Source organism: Pelodiscus sinensis, chromosome 5, assembly GCF_049634645.1.
Source record: "Pelodiscus sinensis isolate JC-2024 chromosome 5, ASM4963464v1, whole genome shotgun sequence".
Classification (NCBI taxonomy): Eukaryota; Metazoa; Chordata; order Testudines; family Trionychidae; genus Pelodiscus; species Pelodiscus sinensis.
This window is the reverse complement of record NC_134715.1, coordinates 85,902,412-85,927,260: the sequence shown is the minus strand read 5'-3', so window position 1 is coordinate 85,927,260 and position 24,849 is coordinate 85,902,412. Positions and strand designations below refer to the sequence as shown.

The 24,849-nt window shown below is 40.9% G+C and overlaps 1 protein-coding gene across 4 annotated transcripts in view; it reads right to left on the bottom strand.

Annotated features, from left to right (window-relative positions):
- Positions 1 to 24,849, bottom strand: part of LNX1 (ligand of numb-protein X 1) — a 111,474-nt gene that overhangs the window by 49,503 nt on the left and 37,122 nt on the right. For all 4 annotated transcript variants that reach the window (XM_006113478.2, XM_075930416.1, XM_075930415.1 and 1 more), the window contains 2 exons: positions 2,298 to 2,539; positions 179 to 334 (listed from right to left, as the gene is read on the bottom strand). In XM_006113478.2, the coding sequence (XP_006113540.2) occupies positions 179 to 334; positions 2,298 to 2,539 (398 nt within the window). The remainder of the gene's footprint in view (positions 1 to 178; positions 335 to 2,297; positions 2,540 to 24,849) is intronic.

The following is a 24,849-nucleotide window of genomic DNA, read 5'->3' as shown; positions in this document are numbered from 1 at the left end:
AACAATGAAGCATTTTAAAAACACAAACTAGTCTATGACCAGCGCTCCTAAACATTATGGTCACACAATATATAAATATGACAAGTACTGTAAGTCTTGGGTGTTGAATAGTCATGTGAATGGGGTTCCTACCCTCTCACAGTAAATAGAAAAATACATATGCTGAACAAAGTGTTACCTTCCTCAGAGACAAAACAGTTTTCAACACTCTCCCTTTCCCGGTTAGCCTGGCTGGATACAGCACTGCCACTTTTTGTCCTTCGAAGGACACTGAAAGCACGGTTGATTTTTTTAAAAGATCTGCTTCTTATAGTGGAACGTTCAAAGGGCCGACCTGCAACAGACAAGAGAAAATAAGTAGACTGCAGCAGCTTTGGGCTCTACAACCTACAGAACCATGTCACTTCTGTAACCTCAGCTATGCATTGGGGAGGCAGAGGCTGCTGTAGTGTCTACCTCCTCTCCCTACTGCATATGGCTTCCCTTACCTTGTACCTATCCCCAAAAGGAGTTGCCAGCCTGAGAATTTCTTACCCTTAATTCTAAGAATTGCTACCCTGCCTTTGCCCCACATCCCAGGAGCTCTAAATTTCATGGCTATGTCTAGACTGGCATGATTTTCCGCAAATGCTTTTAACGGAAAACTTTTCTGTTAAAAGCATTTGCGGAAAAGAGCGTCTAGATTGGCATGGATGCTTTTCCGCAAAAGCACTTTTTGTGGAAAAGCGTCCGTGCCAATCTAGATGCGGTTTTGCACAAGAAAGCCCCTATTGCCATTTTCGCGATCAGGGCTTTTTTGCGCAAAACAATTCCAGGTTGTCTACATTGGCCCTCTTGCGCAAAAGCATTTGCGCAAGCGGGCTTTTGCCTGAACGGGAGCAGCATAGCATTTCCGCAAGTAGCACTGATTTCAGACAGTAGGAAGTCAGTGTTCTTGCAGAAATTCAAGTGGCCAGTGTAGACAGCTGGCAAGATTTTCCACAAAAGCAGCTGCTTTTGCGGAAAAACTTTCCAGTCTAGACACAGCCATGCATGTGTTTAGCCAGCAACGAACTTAGCATCGATTTCCAAGGGCAGTGCCTGTCAACAACACTATTCAAAGCCAAACCCATCCCATAGATTGGCTAGTGGAAAATGCCTATAAGGGCAATGGCTAGTTCAACAAATGAGCAGAGTATGTTCCAGCAGCCTGCAGAAGAGAAATTGGAGGCTGTTGCTGCTAGGTCGGCTATGGAAGCAGTACATATTCATGCCACAAAGCCACCAGGACGGCCTCTCCAGCCCTACCCCAAGAGTGCCTAATATTTTAATAGCTACATTGAGAATTGTCAGGAATGCCTAGCCATATGGCAGCCCACCTGCTTGATTAGGAACTATAATAAGGAAGGTGAGAAATCAAAAGGGGCCCTAGTTTCAAAGCAGACAAAAATTCTGTGAAAAGGTTTCTAAAATGGAGCAAAAATAATGAGAGGCAAAAAGAGCCAAACCGACCTGGCAAGACAGTACAAATGCATGATTTAAACAAGACTCTTCTGATTGCTACAGGGTCAAAGATAGTGCATGACACTTATCATTCCGTATCTTTCAGTACAATAAGTGTCCTGTCCTCCAGTGGTACAAAACTTCTCATAATTACGTTTTAAATCTCACAGCTCCCCCAAAACAGAAGGGTTCACTTCTGTGATGAAGGACGTTGATTCTGGTGCTTCCATCCACCTTTCCATCTGCCCTCCCACCACAGATTCTCAATGACCATGGCTTTGGTCTTGGTTCCCGATTCAACTCATTTCAAAGCTTTTCTTGCATCCATCCTCCCAAGATAAACTCAGTTTGGCTCCCTTACCTCCGCAGATAATAGTTCTAACTCTACTATACTCTTCTTTTCACTTACTGATGGCTACCTCTGGCCCCACTGCATTTTTCCAATATGCTACACTCAGTAGGGCTTGGCAGGATAGGAGAAGAAGAAATAGGGAAAGATTTATTGGTGTGGCTAGCTCATTACTGTGGTTCATTTTTGCAATGTCAGTTCCTCTCAGCTTCATCATCTTGGAATGTTGGCAAACACTCACCCAAGGTCATGGGTTCGTTTCCCTGGGAAAATGTTATACCCACAAAACACTGGTTCATTTCAAGACATTGCTGAATGAATATATTGCTTTACTGGGAGCACACGCTGACAAGACAAATTAAAAATGGTTATTACAGAAAGCAGACAGGTTTCTCTGCTCTCTGACATTTGTAAAACTTTCAGAAGAGGCACCCTAGCCTCGGAGATCATGCTAGTTAGCTCTTACTTCTGTTTCGGTTACTTCTACTGGGATCCCCAGAACTGCTTCCTGACTGGCTGTCTTCTGAAGCAGAGCTGAAGGCTGGGTTAACTAGGCCTGGTTCATCTGTCATTAAGGCTATTGCTGCAGCTGCAGACAGCTCTGGGCCAAGAGCTGCTACAGTTAAAGTGGCACTACAATCCGGAGAGTCATCTTGTGAACGTCTCTTTCGTTCCTTGGTAAGGCCATAATGGGATGCTCCTTTACATCTAAGGCAAAGTGAAGGAAAAGGATACATTAGTAAAAGTTGCATTTAAAACATTACATGTTTACAAGGGTCTGGCACTGACAAATGACTAACAATACCAAGGGTAACAATTGCAATTAAATCTTCTTGACCAAGCAATGTGGGAAAAAGCCTGCCCTCTCCAGGTTTCACAGAATAAACACCACTGAATAATTAGCTAAATTATAATTTTACTTGAGCAATCTACTTCAAGAGACAATTAGAGAGATTCAGTCTGTTTGTAGCAGTAATTCTACTGGGTGCAAATGGGAGACACAGGCATAGCAAGTGACTGATCAAATCAAAGACCAGAATCTATAATCTGTCCTTTGTCTGCAGTTAATGAAAGAGGCCAGTGTGAGGCTTGAAAGCTTGTTTGTGTCAGCTTACATTTGTGAAAGAAAAAGCTACATACACAGTACCTTTGTGAAGGCCTCACCATAACAAATATTCTCTGTTAGCATAGCAGCATCCCTGTGTTGGCAGAAGATCTCTCCCCTTCCCGCTTTTTAAAAAACCTCTTCCTTGACAGCACCTACTTTGAGTATCAATGAGCTAACAGTATCAATGAGCCACAACTTTGGATATGAATAACCCTGAATATGGGTGTAGTCAAGAGTGTAATGTCAGATTCAGACCCAGCTTGCTTAGCTTGACGGAACACCTCATTCCTGATAACACAGGCACTGTTAACACCTTTAGATTAAAAAAAAAATCAAACTCATTTAAATGGTATCTGCAGTGGTGTTTGTGTGGGGTTTTCAGATGATTTAGGCCACCTCCCTTGGGCTAAATCATTTGTAAAGTTCATCTCCCCCTCCCTCGCTCCCTGAGTCTAAGAAGGCCCAAGAGACAATAGGGAGTGATCTACCACCATTGTCATAAGAATCTGAGCCCTGGAGAGGATGGAAGTTTGTGGGTCCATCCGGAATACAGCAGTGGTGAGCAAGGGCCCAGGAGAGGCTGGCAATAGCTGTTCAATGGACAGGAGCGGCCTTAGATGAGCTGCTGGCAACTGGCGCCCCAGGCGAAACGCGGGATCGGCGCGCAATCGTTGCTCCCCGCCTCCAAAGCCCTCAATGGCCATTTATCTTGGTGCCCTAGGCGACCGCCTAATTCGCCTGTATTGACGGGCTGCCACTGTCAATGGATACTACTGTTTGGGATTAAATGCTGGATCTGGGATCCAGCTGTTTCACAAATAAAAATGCAAACCCTGTATCTTAATCTTGGCAGCAACCAAATCCAAGTCAGTCCATTGGCAGTTAACAGACACATTTCTTCTTAAAACATGTAGGAAGGCTACAGATATGGCATCATAGGAGATAAAAACACAAATCTTCTAATTTTAAATATACTTATTTTTGGAGCCTGCGCGTGATTGATCCTGTATGACAGAAGAGAGACCACACACACATAGTTGCTTTTAAAACTCCTAGGTCTGCCTGAAGAAAGAAGGGTTCTGTGCTTCTAGTGAGTCCATATTTAATCAGTCACACAATAACCACAAAACCATGGGGGTTCAAGGGAACAGCGCTTGTCACCTCTCTCCAGTGTCATTTCTACCCCACCACTTCAGCCATCACAAACATGTTCATTGTAATGAATTCTGTCTTTTAATCATTTCCTAATGAACTTGCCCTATTTACTGTTACTATTGTATCTTCCTTGTGGCTAAGGTTAACTGATGACTTTCATATAAATGCCCTGTAGGATGAAATCACAGAAATAGCTGCGGAAGCCCTTAGGGACACAAAGCCTTTTGTAATATGTGGCCCATGCATAGAGGAATGCATAATACATACAGTACATGATGCTGGTGGAATATGCATCAGGAAAACAGTAATACATGGATCAGAGGCCTATGAAATAAAAATGGCTTATGGGGGTATTTTTAGGGATGTAGGGGAGGTGTAGATGGGAGGCAGACAAGTCACAGAACATTTCAGAACTGTATTTTAAATCAGCTTACTGTTAATTAGAGCAGTGGTATTTTTAAGAGAAGAATTAAAAATAACTCCTATAATACTAAATCATGTTTTATCTTCATTCTCGTGATACTGGTTCTGACATCAATTCCCTCTTGGGCAGAAAGCTGGCTCAGCTTATTCATTTTTAAATATTTATGAGAGCTTAGCAACAAATGACAACTTTTTTTGGTGAATAGTTATTTGAATTGACAAGCAATTTTCCTTTTGACTGTATTTGTGACCTGTTACTGTTTGCTTGCTGTGAACTGTCAAGTGGTCGAGCTGTCCTAATATAAATATGCTAGAGAAGCAAGTCTTAATTCTTGATTAGTCACCAGAAACACATTTCAGGCAAGCTGTACATTTGATTGTAATATTAGAAATATATTTGGTGCTGGCTAGAGACATAAGGCTTCCAGTTGGGGGAAAAAAACCCACAATATCATATGACTTAGTATTTAACTAGCATGTCTACATTTCAGTGTTTGGATGCCTGGGGCAGTATCCAGAGCTCTCTTTCAAACAGTAGGAGAAGGAAACTCCTCTGGGACAAAGGCTTGGTGAAGAATTATAAAGAGACAGCAAAAAGTAAAAGCGTCCACACTAAGGTCCTCTGATCTGCTGCTTATTTTAAAACCAGGCTCACAACAAAACTGGCAAAATAAAAAGTAACTAAGCTTGTAAGGACTCACTGGGGGAGTGGAGAGCTTTCCTCACTAAAGCAGCTCCTTCTATCAGACTGGCCTTTTCCTATAGGTGCTGGAAGCTGTCGCTATCCTGCTTTATGCCCTACTGGTTCTGATTGAAGTCCCCTGTGCTCTTGCTTCCCATCACCCAAATGTTGCCTTCTTTAGTTAGGGGAAACTATGAATGGAGAACAAGGACCATGAAACCAGGACCCTTTTGGGTCCTGAAGGGTTTGTGTCACAAGTATAGCTGGCTGGAGAATGGAAATCCTTTCCTCCAAGAAAATGTCACATACTAAGTGGACCGTTGTCTCTCTGGCCTGGGAGTAGACAGCAGGCTGAGAGCCAGTCAGAGCACTCAGTCAACTGCTCTTCTGAAAAGCAACCATCTATTTCATTTTTGGCCAGACAGACATTTAGAAGAGTGTTCCAGTCAGAAGCTAGGGAGCGATCACATCAATTTTATCCCAATGAATTCTTCTCCTTTTCCCCAAAACCAAATTTTTTAATGACATTTTTGATTTTGTAGACAAGGAATTTTTTTGGCCAGAAAAGATTTCCAATGAAAAATTCCAAACCAACTCCACTCACACCCACAAACCAGTCACAACTTATTTGTGCAGGGAATAAAACGTAGCTGCAGAATCTGGAATAACCAATTTCAAAATGCTGCAGTTGCCCAGTGAACATTGCACAAACAAACAAAAACAAAATGTTTATTCTGAGTTAGTTGCTCATCTCTGATTACAATCTTCCTACCTCATGGACGTGTTGCAAGGATTCAGGATTAGTATCAGAGGCTCCTATGTAAGTATTTATTATTACAGAGTGAGCTTTGCTGGAGAGCAGATTATGCATCAGATCCCTGCCACCATCATCTGTCTTCCTCAGCAGTCAACTCCACCAAGCTCTCTCTGCCTCAAACTGGCCTGGTAAGAAAGAGTCAGTGGACTCCGGCACCTGAGCTTCTCAGAGATGTTTCTCTGCAACTCTCAGCCCGTATCACTGTATAGTCACCAAACATATTAAGTTCACTGTAAGTGCACCACAGTTTAATAACTTGACTGGGAAAGATACATCCTTCCTTTCAAACACAACCTGGAGTTGGTTTATAGTATAAATAAAGCAAGTTTGTTAACAAATAGATGTAGATAAGGGATACTAAGTAAAAGAGATAAAGGTAGATATGGTTATAAGCATCTAAAAGACTAAATGTAAACTATCAAGATACAGTCTTTGTTCAAGACTGTTTCTCGCACCCCCAGTCTTCTTTCCAGCTTTTACTGGACAGGATCCCATCACAGAGATCACATCACTTGGTTTCCTTGTCTCCTATGGATAACGATAGACTCACTCTTTGTTCCTTATATGCTCAAAGGGATGTTTCTGTCTTACAAGTCAGGAAGGCCTCTTGGGGATTCAGTCTCCTGTGTCTCTCTGGGATGAGCTATGTTAATTTTCTGTCTCTCTCAAGTTCAGGCTCAGGATAACACTGGCCATTTCAGCTCAATGATTTTGTTTATTGCTAATATGTAAATTAAGGTAAACCCAAAATCCTTTGTCTAGACAGACCTATTGATCACCTTTTCCTAGCCTAGGCTGTTGGGTCTTAAACATGTTCTGGTAACATCCTACAAGGGACATTTATAACTTCATACTAATGTTAATACATGCCTTTTACATGGATATTGACAATCAGTTTTCAAATGATACCTCAGAAGGCATGTTTTACATCAACATTATTGCAAGTAGGGAGTGAACACTGGGATGCGAAGAGTCACAAATGGTTACAGACTTCACACTTTAAAACCAATGTTAGGTAGTTAATGATGTAAGGGATTCACAGCAAGGAGCAACGACAGACCAGACTAACCCTAAACTAGAAATCTGAGTATTTTTACTGTGACCAGTGTTCAGTTAATTACATGCCTAGGCCCCAGTCCTGCAAATAGATCTGCACAGTTAGAGCCTTACATTTGCAGGACGCCCCATTGGAGAAAATGAGACTGCACAAGCCCATAGGCCCACCAATTGCTGGTTCACAAAGTGCTTCTTTTACTTCAACTACATCTCACATTCCCTGGGCATCCCAAATCACTGATGTTTATTCTGTTACAGATGGACAGCAGGGTGCAGCCAACTGGTTTATTTTAGAGAATAATTTATTCTAACATATAGATGGACAGCAAAGTTTAAGATGTGGCTGACTGGTGCTGTGTTCTAAGGTGAAAAACATCTTCTTCTAATTCTACCAGAAGAAGTTAAAAGACAGCCTTGACTCTGAGTGTGAACACCAAATCTCTACCCCACATAACTGTGGCAGGCATAAATCATCAAGACTTCAGCAATCACATTTCAGATTAACATCCTAGAAGAAGGAAAAACCTCAATCTTGCAATTGCATCTCTTCACTTTCAAATATTCTCTTTTCACTTAAAATAACACATGAGATAACAGAAAGCAGATCTAAGCAAATATGTTTCTCTAGCCATGAATGGAGGCAACTGCTTAAGTGGAATCATATTTGTATGGTTTCTTTTCTTTCTATATGGCCATGTTTGGGTCTCCAAACAGAAAGAGAGCAATGAAATAGCTACATGCCGGTACTAATTTCCTCTCTTGTTGCGACTAATATGCAGCGCCCTGATTTATGGATGAAAAAGAAGGATGGAAAGGAAAGTAGAACCCCTGATTAGCTCTGGAACACTGACCAATGGCCAAGGTAAATTGTGGATTTGTGTTCTTTGCTGTGACAGGACACAGAAAGCCACAAAAAGAAGATAACACAAACTGTCCTTTTACAAAACTGTGCATCATTGAATTAGTACCGTTAAATCAGTGTCAGAAGGCGCATACAGGAATTTCAAAACCTGGCTTCTAATACTTGCCGCCTCTTTTATAATGAAAGTCCAGAGCCAGGAGTTAGGATTTCCCCTGCACTGAAGTGCTAACTTATGGCTAGATTGTGCCCTTTACCTATAACCCATAGAAAGGGGAGTGTGAAGACACAACATCCTAGGGAAGCTTTAGAAGATGTGCCTCCCACCCCTTCCTCGGCTATGCTGGAGGAAGCAAAATCTCACAATCTAAAACTTCACTTTCAGGAATGCAGATTATTCTCTCTACCTCCCATTCTGTTGGCTAGTACGTGGGCAGATAGGTGCTGGATTAGCCCACAGGGAACTGAGCCTGTGGCAAGGTAGGCAGTCATTTACAGAGGATGAGGGCCAGCTGCAAGGACAGATGATAAATCAACTACCATTAGCCTTCTCTTGTGAGCTGTCTCAACCTGGGTTTGATCAGATGTCCTGGCATAGTCAGGCTGTGTTTCCCTACTTTGTCCTAAAAAGTAGCTTTTTATGGGTTACATATAATTCTGTGAAACATCACCAACACAGGGCTATTTGTTTTTCTTCCTGGACAATGATGTGCACATAGTGTAGCCTTGAAGCACATGTTGATGATTCAGAAAATCAATTCAGCTCTCTGGTACTAGACTAAATGAATGTGCAGATCTGAAGGGCTGGCAGATTGTATTTGCTCTGCTAGTAGCACCATAGCATTCACTTATCAAAGAGAAATCAGGCTCTATTCAAGGTCTTAAGCCGTAACCAACAAGTTATATTATGGCTGTGGTAGTGGAGAAACCTCAATAAAACGTGAAGCAACTATTTGCATTTGCTACACTGCCAGTGATCAGAGAGACTTAAAACACTTTCATTAGCACATGCACATCACAATTTCCAGGCACCTACCCTCTCAGAATGCCTACATCCCCAATATAACTGTCTATTCCACTAGTGAGCATGGCACAATATAACCAAAAGGTGAGCCGCAGAGAGATCAAGCTAAACTGCTAAACTTTCCAGTTCTCCAGAAGAGGCATGGTCTGTTGTACTGCATGCACCACTGGAAAATATGAACTTGTCTAATCCCCAGCTTGGTCACTGATACACTGGGAGACTTGGAAAAAAAGTAAAACACAACAAATAGTTCTGCAGCACCTTAGAGACTAACAAAAATGTAGATGGTACCATGAGCTTTCATGGGTACAATCCACTTCTTTTTTGTGTTACAGATTTTAATGGGAGATGGAATGAAACCTAAAATTTTCAGAGCACTTTCATGAGAATTCAAAAATTTGGTCAAAGGTTGAAATTCTACACTTGAATAAACTACATTTAAAAAAATATATAGTATGTGACTCTTTACTATAGTTAAACTATAGTTAAATGAAATATGGAATTTTATCACTAGCTTTTTCTTATTATATAACATTCACAAATGGAATGTCCTAAAGGCCTCAATCTGTAATAGGATTGTTGCATACTGTACAAACATAGATAACACACAGATAAGAGAGAATCATTATTCTTGAGGATTTCTTCTCCAACTCTACTTCCCTGTCATCTTATCTCTACTGGGATGATTTTGAGGGTACAGTCATACATGGCTTTCTTTAGGCCTATCATCTGAGTTTAAAGGAAACAAAAATTGATTGTGGTTGTATTATCAGTCTGCAAGGGGAGTTTTCAATTTCTAGCTACTGCTTAGTTGGATGTGTCAAAACTTAGGTGCAAAATGTCAGCTTCTCTTATGGATGAGCACAGCAGAACTGCTTTATTTAACTTGCCTAACAGAGTTACTTCTTTGAAAAGCTAGTGCTTAGAATTCAGTTTATGGATTCACCTTCTGTTTTTTCCTCAAATCATTAATACTTTGAGACACAGCATGGTATTAATGACCCTTTCTTATTGCACATTTCAGAATTCAGCTTAAGAACACAGCAATTGTTTTACTTCCCTCAGACACATCACTCTTAATATAGTACTTGTATGGATGTAGAATAGAAGCAACAAAAATGAGGATGCAAAATGAGTTGAAGACTAGAAGCCAGACTAATAATCATATGCACTAAGAATGCTAGATATTGATTTTATTCATCACAGGAAAATCATTGGCTTTAAGTATATAATCAGGATGATCTTGTAACATCAACAACTGGTAGCTACTATTTCTGTAAACATTTGCAGTGAGGAATTAATAGCTTTAAGAGAAACCTAACAATTTTAAACACACTCACATTCAATCTATTCAAACCCCAGGTAAGGAAGATGGAGAGAGTCAGAGATTTGATATTACTTTTTTACTTTTGAGAGAAGCTCAAATACTAATTCGATGAGGGGTGTCACATGCATGTAGGTTGGCAGACAGATATTCAGAACAAGTCACAGAAAAATACAGTACTGGGGGCTCAAACCTTTGGGGTGTAGAGAGCCTTTATCTGCTACTGATGGTCAATAGGATTAGAGGGCACGTAGCTATTCATATATTCAGGCTTTAAACTGTTTTATCCCACCAATCTTAAAAGTATGCTATCACAAAAAATCCCATGGCAGGAAAAAAAATTGGTTGAGCAAAAAAAAAAGAGAGACCAAGACCAGAAAGGTGTGTCTGCGATTTTAAACATCCCCCCGCTCCTTACTTCCCCCGCCCTTACCAGATGCAGCAGAGGAAGAATGTCCCTGCTGGACTTCCATCTGAGAGAAACAGAAAATACTGGACATTTTACATGCCACAGCAGGGTTTGGTCCTGGACCCTGATGCAAGCAGGGACTGAGCTGGACTGCCTGCCTGGGTCCTATTAAATTTAGAAGCCGTGTGAGCAGGCAGCCCAGCTCAATTGCTGCTCGCACCATGTTGGGGACCTGGCACTGTGGCTCTACAATTTAAAATGCAGTAGGAGCTGGGGAAGTGAGGGTGAGGGCGGAGCAGGCTGCCCGGCTCCTATTACCTTTTAAATTGCAGAGCCACAGCAGGGTCTGGGTCTGGTGCTAGCTGTGGGACTGAGCTGGACTGCCTTTCTCTATCGAGCAGTCGATAGAAATTCTATTGACTACTTGATTACTAAAATAACCTCAATTTAATATCCCTACTTACCTCGCAGGACTGGGCCATTTACTACAAGACACATTTTAGCTTTCAGCTAGGATTTTTCTGATGAATACTCCCCTTCAAGAAGGAGGCCTGAAAATGTTAATTTAAAACATCTGACCCTGAAAAGACAATGGTGGAAAGCCCATGTTGTTCATTAAGTAAGTGGTCCCACAATACTAGAACATTCTCATCCCATCAATGATTAAATATAGAAGTTATGAACGGTAGATTAGCTATGTGTACATCTCCACAAGGTGTTAGTATCTCACTTGGACTGTTCCATGTGCTTAAATATTCCGATTATCAACTTCACATCTGGTTTCTGAATCCTTCCAAGAGCCTCTGGAGAACAAGAATAGCAGGAAATCTGGACTAGGTTTGCTTTACAATAATACTAGAAGATTTACCCAGCATTGCTCAGGTAAAGTAAACTAAACAGACTAAAGTAAGTTTTTTTCCCTTTGTTTAAATCACTACTTTGAGTGGGCTGGGAATGAGGGTTCAATATGTAGGCTAACCTGGGGGAGAGAGAACTACTCTAGTTTTCTCTCACCACAGCAAGTTGGGGCCACATGAGAAAGACCTGCACCTGACCACTGCAGCTACATGTTCATGGTGCATGTCCCCTAGCTGGGGGAACAGACACACACAGATAAACTCTCTGAAACGGATAGTAGAGAGCTGTCCCTTTCTTCACTGCTGGCCCAGTCGGGTTACAGCTGTTCCAGTACCTAACTCTGGCCCCTCGCTGTCCCTCCCCCCACATCCTGTGTTCATTCTGCAGTATAACTCTCTCCTGTCACTCCCCTCCCTTTCCATTTTATCAGAAACAATTGAATTCTACGTGCGTCCCATTATTCTGGCACAACCCTAACCTTGCTTTAGGTTTATAAGAGGAAGCTGCATACCAAATTTGGTGGTCTTAGGTCTTACTGTTTTGAAGGAGTTTGTGAAGAGACTTGCAGACAGACCCACATTTCTAAAATATATAGTAAGAAAACAATAAACATAATCCTTTCAATAGCAAAAGAACACCATACTTAGTGAGACTGCAGACCTAGTGCTTTCAGAGTTTAACATTTTCCTTGCTAAAGGGCCTAATCTAAATCAGTACTTTTATATAATGGCTATTTTTTTATAGTGGCTCAGTCAAGTTGTTTGATGCAAAAACAGGAAGTGAAAACAGAGTGAAATTTCCATAATACTGCAGTTATGTGCCTCATAACTAATACAATGTGCTACAGTGACACTGTGATTCTTCATTCTGAACTACAATGGTAAAATGCAGCCACAAATCTGTTAATTGCTTGATGTATTTTTCATGTTTGTTGTTCAGTGTTTGATCCTCTGATTACATTCAAACAAGTATAACTAGTTACCCAGAAAGCTCAAGAGTATCTCAGCATGATCTTCCCTTCCCACTGAACTTCAAAAGTGTTTTAGTGCCACATACAGAACAAGCCTAAAAGAGGGAGAAAGGGATTTTGGTTCTCTAAGGCAATTGCATAACCAGCAGAAAGCAATATCTGAACTGCCAGTACTAATGCAACTCATAAACCTACCAAATAATAAATTAGGAGGAGTCTTTTTAATGAGTTGTGGATTTGTGTGTCATTTGATTATAAAATCAAAGTCTTTAAATCATACAAAATACACATCTCATATTAAAGAAGATTAGTGAGGAGTGAAATATTTTTGCTTTACGAATATTGATGTTTAGTTTTGTGACAATGGTTATTGTCGGGCGGGGGAGGGGGAAAAGGCAGGACAGAAATGGAGCTCTCAAAAATAGTTTTATTCTGACCCTTTGTATTAATATTTGTTGTTTTATAACATTAAGTATGAACACACTACATACAATTTTCTTGGCTATAGCTAAGTAAAATACCCACCAAGACTACCCACCAAGACTAAACACGCCAACTTACATGAGCTCAAAATATCTGGTTTTAACCTACTGTTGAAAAAATAAAAAACAAAACAAACCCCCAAGCCCCACAAGATTATAAAAGGCAAGATTTGAAATCTAAACCAGTTTAAAAGAATCCCATTCAATTTCAGGGAGCTTCCAATCAGGATCTTATTTTTACTAACCTGCTGCCTGAAGTATTTGGAGATTTTTGACAGCATCCCCAGGCATATTATGACAAACAATGAACACTGTCTTAACACCATGTTCCATCACATAAAAAGGTGCAATAGCTGCCTTGAAATCTGGATTTAATGACACTTGCCTCTGACCTTAAGGACCTGTAGATTCCCTCAAGGCCCCCTTTAGGTCAACATAAATATCCAGATTTCCACTGTGGGCATATCTTGGTAGAGACTGAATTCTGAAAGAGGATCTGCTTCATGCTAACAAAGGTCAGAAAATGGCCAGTGCTAAAATGGTAGTAAAAATGAAGATGTAAATCAAGTGTCCATGTAAATGTTGTGCAGGAAGGGGTAGGGACAGGAGCATCACAGAATGCTAAAATAATTTTTTTTACTTTAAAAAGTGATTTTCCTGACCTATTATCTTCATGTTCTGACCTCTAATGAGGAGCAAAAACCAGTTCAAAACATGAATGAATCAGAGTATTTTGCACAAAACCCTGATTGAGCAGGGGCTCCTTGTAAAAGGGAATGGAACATTTCCTGGTTTATTATAGTTTCAGTTTCAGGATGTTCAAAATAATCTACTTTTTATTCCAGTGGCAATGCTCATTTAAGTCACATTGTGGATTAGATTGATTTCACTGGAGGCTCTTTGGAAGTAACATACTGAACAACATACCTTGCTCATCTAACTGTAGAAAAGCACCAGTCTGGTTTCCAGTCTACCTACTGCCCCATGCTCTTGCTATGATTATCACTGGAAGGAGATTTGGTTAAGTGAGAAATTGTGAACTAATTAGAACTTTCCTTTTTTCCCCATGCCAGTTGGGTAGACAAAATCTCTATGGTTGATGGGATTAAAAACATTCCCTGGAATATTCTTAAAACAAACAATAACTGATGATAACAACAACAAAGAAATTGCCTGGAATTTTGAGGAGGTACTCTGGTAAACTATTAAAATACATACAAGCCAAAATCAAATACAAAGGTTTGAGATGTCTTTGGTCAGCCATAGTACAAATATCACAGGTACATGATTATACTCCAGAGAAAGTTTACATAGTATGTAACACTGATAACTTTGTAAAAATTACAAAATGCACTTCCTCATTTTTTCATGCAAACAGAATTGTTGATAATACAAAGTATTTATTTACCTAAGAAGTCAAAGCATAATCCTATCAAATTGCCATTGATTTTAATTAAGATCAGGCCATAAGGGAGGGCATGAGATACATAACAGAGGGAAATATCACAGCAGAGATGATTTAGCTCATAAGTCTGACTTTTTACTAGGGCTGTCAATTGACCTGCATTAACGCCTGCAATTAATGCAGGGCAGGATTAACATGTTAATTTTTTTAATGCATTAATCGCAGGTGATAATGCTGCACTGCCCCTTTGAAGTGCAGCTCTGGCATTTCAAAGGGGCAGTGCAAGAGGATCCAGGGATCAGCTGGAGTCCCAAACTGATCCCAGGCTCCTAATGCGTTGCCCCTTGGAAACGCAGCCACAGCACTTCCTAGGGGCAGCGCTCCATGGAGCCTGGGGTCAGTTGGAGACTCCAGCTGATCCCGGGCTCCATGCAATACTGCCCCATTGAAACGCCGCCGTGGCGTTTCAAAGGGGAGGCGCACATGATTAATCACGCAATTAAATTTTTTAATTGCACGATTAATTGAGATTATATTTTAACGCTTGACAGCCCTACTTTTTACCTATAGAATAAAGTACTTTAGAGTGAATAGTAGATATCATTATCCCTTTTTTATAGATGGGAAAACTGAGGCATGTGACAATGAATTGACTTTCTCTAGAGTCACAGAGTTGTGTCAGAACCAGGGCCGGACAGAGGCATGGGTGTGCCAGGCAGCTGCCCAGGGCGCCAACCGATGGAGGGCGCCTGATGGCAGCTGTAAGGGGCGCGTGGCATCCCTTACAGCTGCCATCAGGTGCTGCGCGCCCGGCTCCCAGCTGCGCGCCAGCAGCGTCCTTCCCCCCATTGCTGCGGGGTCCTACATGGCCTGGCACGCGCACCAGCAGCAACAACCAAGCTAGACTGGGCTGCGCTTGCGCCATGCGCCATAGGGGTGGGCCACGAGCTGTGTGCCAGCAGCAATAGCCGGGCTGCACATACGCCGTGCGACCTGGGGGCGGGCCCTGGGCTGCGCGCCAGCAGCTGTAGCCGGGCCAAGCATGCGCCGTGCACCCGGGGTCGGCGCTGTGCACCTGGGGGGCGGCGCCGCGTGCCCGTGCCCCCAGAATACTTCAGGCCGGCCCTGGTCAGAACTGGGAATAAAATCTAGGTCTCCTGATTTCTAGTCCAGTTCCCAACACACTGCACCACACTAGTAAAATTTAACCCCCCCAAAAAATCTCTCACTATTGAAATTAAAAAGTCATGGGAACATTTCTATTGAAATTAGGCTTCATAGCATTTGGTTTTGCAACATTTTTATATTTTGGGCCTAACTTGCCCACATAGATTCCCTTTATATACCTAATGCTGCTAATGCATGTTTTCTTGCATGCTTCTGGAGTGAAAGTTACTGTTAAATTGTAAATTAAGAGCTGGATAAAAAACATATTCTTTAGAACTGTCTTTTGTACAGCACCAACCGCAACTGGGCCTAGTTTCTGATCTGATCACTTGGTGCTGATGTTATATAAATATTATACAGCAATCATTTAAAAAAAAAAAAAACAACAAAAAACAAAAAACTTTAACACCATGTCAATTACACTTTTATCAAAAGCTTCAGAGGGGTAGCCGAGTTAGCATGTAAAGGTATATCTACACAGAAAAGTTATTTCGAAAAAACTTTCCTAGTGTCTACACAAGCCAACTGCTATTTTGAAATTAATTCAAAATAGCGGAGGGCTTATTTTGAAATTGGTAAACCTCATTCCACGAGGAATAACACCAATTTCGAAATTGCTATTGCAAAATAAGTGCTGTGTACCCTTCCCAAGGTGCCCTGCAGGCCGCCCTGGCCACAAGATATCATCTGATCTGCTGCCCTGCTGGAACCAGTTCCGGCTGTCCTTAAATGCAATTCAGCATCCAATCAGTGTGGATGTGCTATTTCAAAATGCATTTTGTGTATAGACGCGTTATTTTGAAATAACTATTTCGAAATTAGATATTTTGAAATAACACTGTAGTGTAGACATACCTTAACAGGAAAAACTTAAAAGACAAATAGCCTAGTAGCACTTTAAAGATTAACAAAACATGTAGATGGTATCATGAGCTTTCATGGGCAAGAAGTGGGTTTTGCCCATGAGAGCTCATTCCTCCACCTACATGTTTTGTTAGTCTTTAAAGTACTTTTATCAAAGTTATTCCTGGAAATCACTCTTCATCTCCATATACTCAGGATTTTCGGGGAACGTCTCTCTCACACCTCTTTGCTTCAGTCATTTCAGGTCCTTCACACAATTGGCCTCTTGAAGTACGATTATAAATAACAATCATCAAAATAAAACCCCTTTTTCACTACAATCTTTTTTAAAAATTATATCCAACAAAGATACCAAGGTGAGAAACTGACACCATATCAGCTAATACAAAAAGTATTAGCTCATTTACTTTCCCTCCAATTAATATACAGTGTATCAAAAAGCAAAAATTGGAAGAGGGAAATATTCTCTAAGGTTTTTCTTAAATATAGCAATATGCCCAAATTGGGAGTCTAGTTTTTTGTACCTGTTTTGGGTTCTTTGTTCCAAATCTGGAAACTCAAACATGAAATTAAAATGGGTAATTGGGCAACAAAATATCCAGTGGCAGAACTAGGTACCCAAATGTAGAGATCAATGCTTCAAAATTAGACTCTGGATGTACATTGGTCCCTCATAGTCACACTCCCTACCAATGCATACTCTGCTTTTCCTTGTTGCTGCTATAAAATGGATCTGGGTTATTAAAAAAAACCAAAACAGTGAGACATTTGAAATTATGCCAAATATACATTGTTTCTGACAGGTTCTGACATCATGGTGAGTCTGTCAGTCACTCAGCTGGCAGCCACAACACATCAGGGCTGTGATTTCATTAGCATCACAAGTTAAACGGGTTTGGATCTAGTGAACAGCAATGGCAGACCCTCAAGGAAACCAAGGTGATGTAGGAAATGTTGCTGGCTCAGTACTGACTCAAAGGTGAGCAATGACATTCTACCTCCCTAAAACTGTGATGACCTGACTCCTTCAGAAGTGAGTAAGCAGCTCAGAAAACAAATCCTAGCAGCATATTCACTGCATGGCTCACCTCCTGCTAAAACTTACACACTAGAGGAACTAGCAATATCATGTAAGGTCAATACAAGGTGACTCAAAGCCACTAATAGCAGCAACCTCTAAGAGCTCCAGGGGGACACGCACACACACCAGACTGCAACACATGGTGAGTATTGGATGGGCTGACAAACTGAATCCAGACATATTGGAAACAAATGTTGTTTGTTTTTGGTAAATATTACTATAACAGCTAGTCAAGGCAGATGGCTAATCCATCCAAACTGACCAGCTTTTCAGGATGTAATACTCTTAGAGCTATAATATTGAAAATTTTCTTCAATTAAAAAGATCCCGGATATGAATACTGTGCATGAAAGGTTTTCACCAGGAAAGAAAGACTAAACAAATCTGGTGATGCATTCAAATATTTATATTAATGACTTGGCCATCAGATTTTAACTTTGTGACTGTTTGCAATGTCCTGTACATTTGATCCTTGTTTTACGTAGTTTTACCTGATTGTACCTTTTGTGGTTTGGCAGCATTATATTTCTAATGGAAGGAGTTCTCTTCCTGGAAGGCAGAGAGAGGATTTTCAGCAGTCATCACTTTTTGTTTACAAGGGCGGATATACAAAGTAGGAGGAAGAAAAGGGAAGAAATGCCTAACATCTTACTGGCGATAAACAGAACAAAGACTCATGGCAAACTATTTTCTGCTCTGTTTTTAAACAAGTTTACTGGATATGTTACAACACCATCCCTAATGACAGCTGCATTCTTAGATTTTTGTGTTACAGGAGAGCTTCCAAAAAGGAACTCTAAGAGTCCTACCAAATTGCCACTCCAGTTGACCACTTTCAGTAGATGGAACTATTTACTAAGGGCTCATCTACAGGGGGAATCTGACCAGAATAGCTGTTATGGAATAATTTCCATTGTTGTTGGTAGAGTTGTTGTGGTCTTGTTGGTCCAGGAGAGAAGAGAAACAAGGTCAATGAGGCAGTATCTTTTACTGGACCAATTTTCATTGGTGAAAGAGACTCACTGTTGAGCTCCACTGTCCTGAAGAAGAGCTCTGTGTAGCTCAAAAGTGTCCCTTTCATCAAGAGGTTCAGTAAATTATACTCTCTCTCTATTACAGAATAAGATATTCTCCAACAACTGTTCCAGAATAGCTCTCTGTGTGGATACACTTGCTCTGGAAATAAGAGTGCATCTGTCTTCAGTTTACCTTACTCAGAGTAGATTAAATTAAACCAGAAAAAGGCACTGTTCTTCCAGACTAGTGACCATCATTTTAAATTCACACTCTACTTTACTCCAGCATCACTTCCCTGTGGGAACAAGGCCTCAGTTAGGGGGAAATTGTTCCACCCCTCACAAGACTGACAGGGAACTGGGGACATCTTCATAGGAAAGATGGTTTGGAGTCTTCCTTAGACTCTTCCACAGCTACTGTTCCAGGTTCTGCAGCCACAAATTCCCACAATAGGGTAAGGCTGGGTGGGACCATACATCTACAAAAACGTGGGTTACTCTGTCCTCCCTAGCTCCCCCTGAGAATGCCACTGACTGAGATGGTTTCACACACTGAGACACCCCACCAAGGCATAGTCTCCCCAAATTATACTCCCCAACTTAAGTGCATTGACTTCAATGCAAGAGTATCTAGTGTTCCAGATGGAGGATAGGACACATTCTTTTGAATGCAGAACCTACTATTGGCTTGGGCCCCCCCCCCCCCCCGAGTTGTCATATCTGGACCGAGACCTACTTTTGTGCAAGAATCAGAATGTCTTCTCCAATATGTGCTTTTTTAAATGTCAGACTTGTTGGTTTCCATTCCATCACATAGGAAAGATCCTAAACACAATGATCTCAAACCAGAAACTTTTCAAAACTTTGATTAAAAAATAAAAGATCACAAGCAATGAAAGTACTTAGCCCCTTACTCTGGCCTATCCAGGCTTAGGTATATTTGAGTATGAACAGGATGCCAGTAACACAATACAATGACCAGCAGCTCATTCTGATATTGAGGGGGCAATTTGAGGTTATTCTTTCTTTCCTTGGCAATCTTCTCTTGAGTTGATTAATCTTGAGAAATATCACTAAAATAGGTGCTTTGATTTGGAAAAAAAATCCCAAGACACTTCTGTGAGTTAACATCCTAAACAAAAGATAAATCCAGTCACCACTGTAGCTGTGATTCAATGTCAATGAGCAGGCTATCTCGGCTCCCAGTTAGAGCAAGGCATTGGGATTCAGGAAAAAGGGGTTCTGTTTTTCAGAACTGGCCTCAAGTTCTGAACCTTCTAACACTCAAATACCTGCTTAACTGTATGTACACAAGTAGTCCTGTTGAAACTAATAGCACTACATGTGTATGTGACATTAAATCCATTGATAGATGGTTAAAAGATCAGAAACTAATATCCGATGCCTTACGTGTAAGGTTGCACTCAAGCAAGAGAGCCAGAGACAGAATTTGGCCCAAGAGAAGTAGTTTGGTCCAATGAATAGATGGTGTCAAACTCAGCAGACACAGATTATGTTGCTGGCTCTTCCACTCACACGCTGTGTTACTTTGGGAAAGTCATTTCACCTAGCTGTGGCTTTCTGTCCTCACCCCATCTATTTTCTCTCTTAATACACAAAAAAGATTTTCCTGATGGATGACAGAATCACATCATCAGCATCAACAGGTTCTCTCCGTGTGGCAAAAGCAGCCAGAGACAGGAGGGTGGGCAAGCGTAGAGAGCAGAGGGTGCAGCCCCTTAGGATCTGTTATGACAGAAAGCTCTTTGAGGCATAAACTATTTCTTACTATGTGTTTGTACAGTGACTTGCACTGATCTGGATGGGGGGTTTTATGTACTACACTAGTACAAATATTAACAGTTAGGAAAAGACCCTCCCATTCACTTAACTATATAGAGAGCATATTTAACGATATTTGAGCATTGTACCAGGAACAACAGAAGGGATTAGTAATTCAAAAAGGCATGGATTTTATTTTTAATTAGTTCAAGGCTTTGGTTTATTTATTTTACTTGAAAGCTACATGAAACTGGGACCTGAACTGTTATCTGGATCTACATCCAAATGTTACCAAAATTTAAAGGTCCCTTGATCTGGGATTCCATTTCAGGATTATTGCTCATCCAAACTTATTTGCTCATTGAAAATATTAACAGTGTCATTGGCTTGAAAGTTCTGTTAAACATTAAATAATAATTTTTCTCCAATATGAATATTTTAAAAGGCCTGGAAATAGTATTCTTCATGAATGGTGCCAGAGGAGACAAGGATGAGAACAAGAGCTTCCCTGGCACAAGAGACACTGGATGCAACAGCTGTTCTTTCTGGAACCATTAAAAGAAAAATAAATTGCAATGGAAGGTCATTAGCAGTCAGCACACTAGATGTTTTCAAGGTGATGCTTTATATATTCAGATTCTTTCCTTTATAATGCATCTCAAGATGGTTTGGTTATGACAACCTTTATGCGTAAGAAAGGGAGTTATAAAAACAAATCTGATTCCAATGGTAAGTTAGAAACATTCGTCCTCAAATCAATTAGGACCAGATTTACTTTGTTGACCAGAACAGGGCTGGCCTTACCATGAGGAGAACTGAGGCAATTGCCTCAGGTGCCAAACTGTGGGGGGGCGCCACTAGGACTCAGAGTGTAGAAAATTGTGTCTCCTGCTGGTGCATATGTATTCTCTCTGTTCTAGCTGCACAGAGATGGTGGAGTGCTGTGCTGGAGGAAGGAGGGTACAAGAGACATAACAGGTAGGCAGGTGAAAAGGTGACAACGGGGCGTCATTTGAGCTCCCCGCCTCAGGTGCCAAAATGTTGTGGGCTGGCCCTGGCCCTGACCCTGGGCCTCAGCAACACTCACCTTTCATTAGTGCAACTTGCACAGACAGGAGCAGCTTGATCTAACCCACTTTCAAACTTCTTTAAGTATGTGTGGAGCTAATCCAATTAAAAAAAGCACAACTTGGAAGGCAGCATCTTCTTCTTGCACTGTGCTGAGTACTTCTCAACTGATGCTTAGAATTTGGCCCTGTGTTGGAAAGCCTCATAAAATAGCTGTGCTGTTTTATCAGGAATATTACACTTAAAAGGGACTTTATTTAAGTGTGATAATTGTTTGAAGGAAGACAAATATGGCATTTGTTTCCACCACCATTGGAAGATAAATATCAACAGAAATATGCAAGAACTCACAGCTATTTAGAATCTGGCTTCAAATCCTGCCATTGTCCGAGGAAAAGGAAAAGCTCATGAGTACAAGGTCTACGAAGCTAACAAACTATTATTTTTGGGGTCTCAGGATTTGCAGAAATAGAAGTTCATAAAACATTATTTATGTAATTTAAACTCATTCATTCCTGCCCCTCCAAGGGAGATTGAGTGTTTTAAAAGTTGCTTTTGTGTTCTAACTGAAAGGGAAACAGAAGAACCAGGCTCTTAGAAAAAGCTTGCATTCCCCTGTAGAGGGAGAGAGAGAGTGTGTGTGTAAATACATGTACACGTATCCACATTTACAAAGCCTGTTCTCCTTTGATTTACTCTGGTGTAAATCAAGGATAATCCCACCAAAATAATTGAAGTAACACCAGTACAATACTGCAGAAGTGAGAGAAGAATCAGGACCACTGATGTGCCTTTCTTCCCCTCCCTGCTCCAATTTCCTTCCCCCACATACACATTTTAAAAAATAGTCTCTTCTAAGGGAAACCAACTCAAACCCATCAAAGACAGACTTCTGAACTCATAACTTTCAAGTTCACCCATCATCAACTATCATACTAAATAAATTACTATATAATCAAGGGCCAAATTCTCACCTGACTCCTGATTTTGGTACTGACCACAATGAATTATTCCAGATTTACACCAGCATCAGTGAAAGCAGAATTTGGTCTTTTATTTTTAAGAGAGTCCTATTATTTGTCCATGGTCCCTTTATCTCTCTCTTCCATCACATGGCCAAAGTATCATATGCTCTTTTGGGGCAATTCCCCATGAAATATGAGCTACCCTACCACTAGTAGTGAGCAGCTTGGAAACCCGTCACTGGCAGTTTTGTAGGAAAGGGCAAGGAGATTGAATGTGATGAAGTAACAGGGCTGCTCATGGGAGGGGGACAAGGGAGGCAAAGAGAGCAGCTGTCCCAGCACCTGCCCATTTAAATGGGCTCAGGGCTCCCAGTTCCCACCACCGCCACATCCACAGTAGCAACCTGAACTCTGGGGCCCTTTTAAATCACTAGGCAAAAAGCACTGGCGGGGAGAGGCTAGCCTCCAGCCCACTCCTTCCACTCAAAGCCCCACCTCTTCTGGGAGGGCCCAGAGCCAGACTTTCCCCCTTCCAAATCCCCTTTTCCAGGGGCCCAGCATTTCTGTTCGCAGCCCTGTGAGATAAGAGACAGGGACACAAATGAGGATTTCAAGGAGACACAAACTGAATTGAAGCAAGAACAAGAGGAAGATTTTGGCAGAAGCATTTTGGACAGATAGGATAAGGAGTGAGAGCCAGACAGATCGTGGTTAAAGTTATCAAGGCAAGACCGGATTGTGGAATGGACAAGGAGTGGAAATTACAAGGCATACCCTAGGACACCAAAAAGAAGTATTTCTCTGTTTCATGTGTGTTGCTCTCCATAACTCTCAATATCTATAAAGTATAAGCTGCTACAGATGTATACCAGATTTAGATAAAGTTACCTACCTAAGAGTGGGATTGAGAGGATTAGTTAATGTTTATAACATATTTTGAAGACATAGAGGCCTAATTAAAGTGCTAAATATTATTTGTTTAACCTTGTTGTCCTTAAACAGCATGACTACAAATCAGGCTTTATCAGTAAAGCAGCAATGTTTGGTCTGTTAACTACCAGCTATCCTGGGGCTTGAAAACACAAAAGGCCCAGATCAGGCTAGGATTTTATTAACTGCTTGTCAAGACATATTTATTGAGAAATTGATATAACTGAAGAGACATCAAGTACAGAACAAAATTTGCATAACTATTAGTTGACTTTAACAACAAGCAAAGATACTATCGCCAATCTTTAAAAAGCCTTTTTAAATAGCTGCTTAAGAATAAACACTCCATAATACTGATGTAAATTATCACAAGGGCTGAAACTCAGTGTCAGCTGACAGACAGCATATTGTGGGGTAAGTGAAGCTCTCCAAAAGTGTGTAGTATGGATTATGGTTCATCATCTGTACAAAAGGGTCATTTGGTCTAAATCTCCCTTTACAAACTTCTTTTCTTCATTCAGGTCACATTACTATTAGTCAACCTTAAAATCTGAAAAAGACAGACCCGTGAAGCGTTACGTTTATTTGCTCTGTCAGCTCTATGTATTAAATGCATGTTTAGATAGGCGCTATTTATCTTATTAAATGTTCTGTCCTGTTTAGCTCTGTTCTCATCTAATTTATTCTGAATTCAAAGACTGTGACTATAAGTGCCTTCAAACCTACAAATGCTTAGACCATTGGGACACAGCACAAAAATGTGAAATGCAACAACCATTACTGTCCGCTCTCATTATACTCATGCCTTGGAAGGATAAAATAAGAATGCACTGGAATGCAATCTCTTCCAGGAGGAGAAATTGGAAGCAGAAAATATCACTTAGCAACTATGTGCATTCAGGCCCCTGGAAATGACCAAGATAAGTAAAATGTACAAAGTACATCAAATGGGGGATGCAGACAATTAAAACAATGCATGAAAAAAAATACTTATACATTCCTAGAAAAAGATCCTTGGCTCACAACACTGTATAGTGGCGGAAAAACTAGAACAGGAGACTACTTAGTGTAGTGGGATCACCAGATTGAGAAGGGCCATCTCCTATAGCCCTTCATGAAGAGAGTATAGACAGAATGTTACTGTGTACCAGCAATCCTGAGGCACCCAGAATTGCCTCTCCTCATTTGAATCTGCTATGAATATTATAGTCACCTCTCATGCATTTATGCAAACAATATAAAGTGGGTAGCATGTTTCATCTGCCTGCTTCCCCAAATGGATTACCATGGCAAAATAAGCACAGTAGCACCAATAGCAAGACAATTAAGACTACATTCATGCCACAGATGGGGAAAATAATTCTATTCTCCCCCCCTCCAATGAAGACTCTAGGGCTATGTCTCCATTACAGAGTTTTTGCACAAAAATCCACATCTAAGCGCGTTTTTGCGCCAAAAAAAAAAAAAATACAGTAAATCAACAGGACAGAGGGCTTTTGCTGTAGAATTATTCCTCTCCTCATGAGGAATAACTCCTTTTTGCACAAGAGTTCTGAGGAATACAGGATCTTTC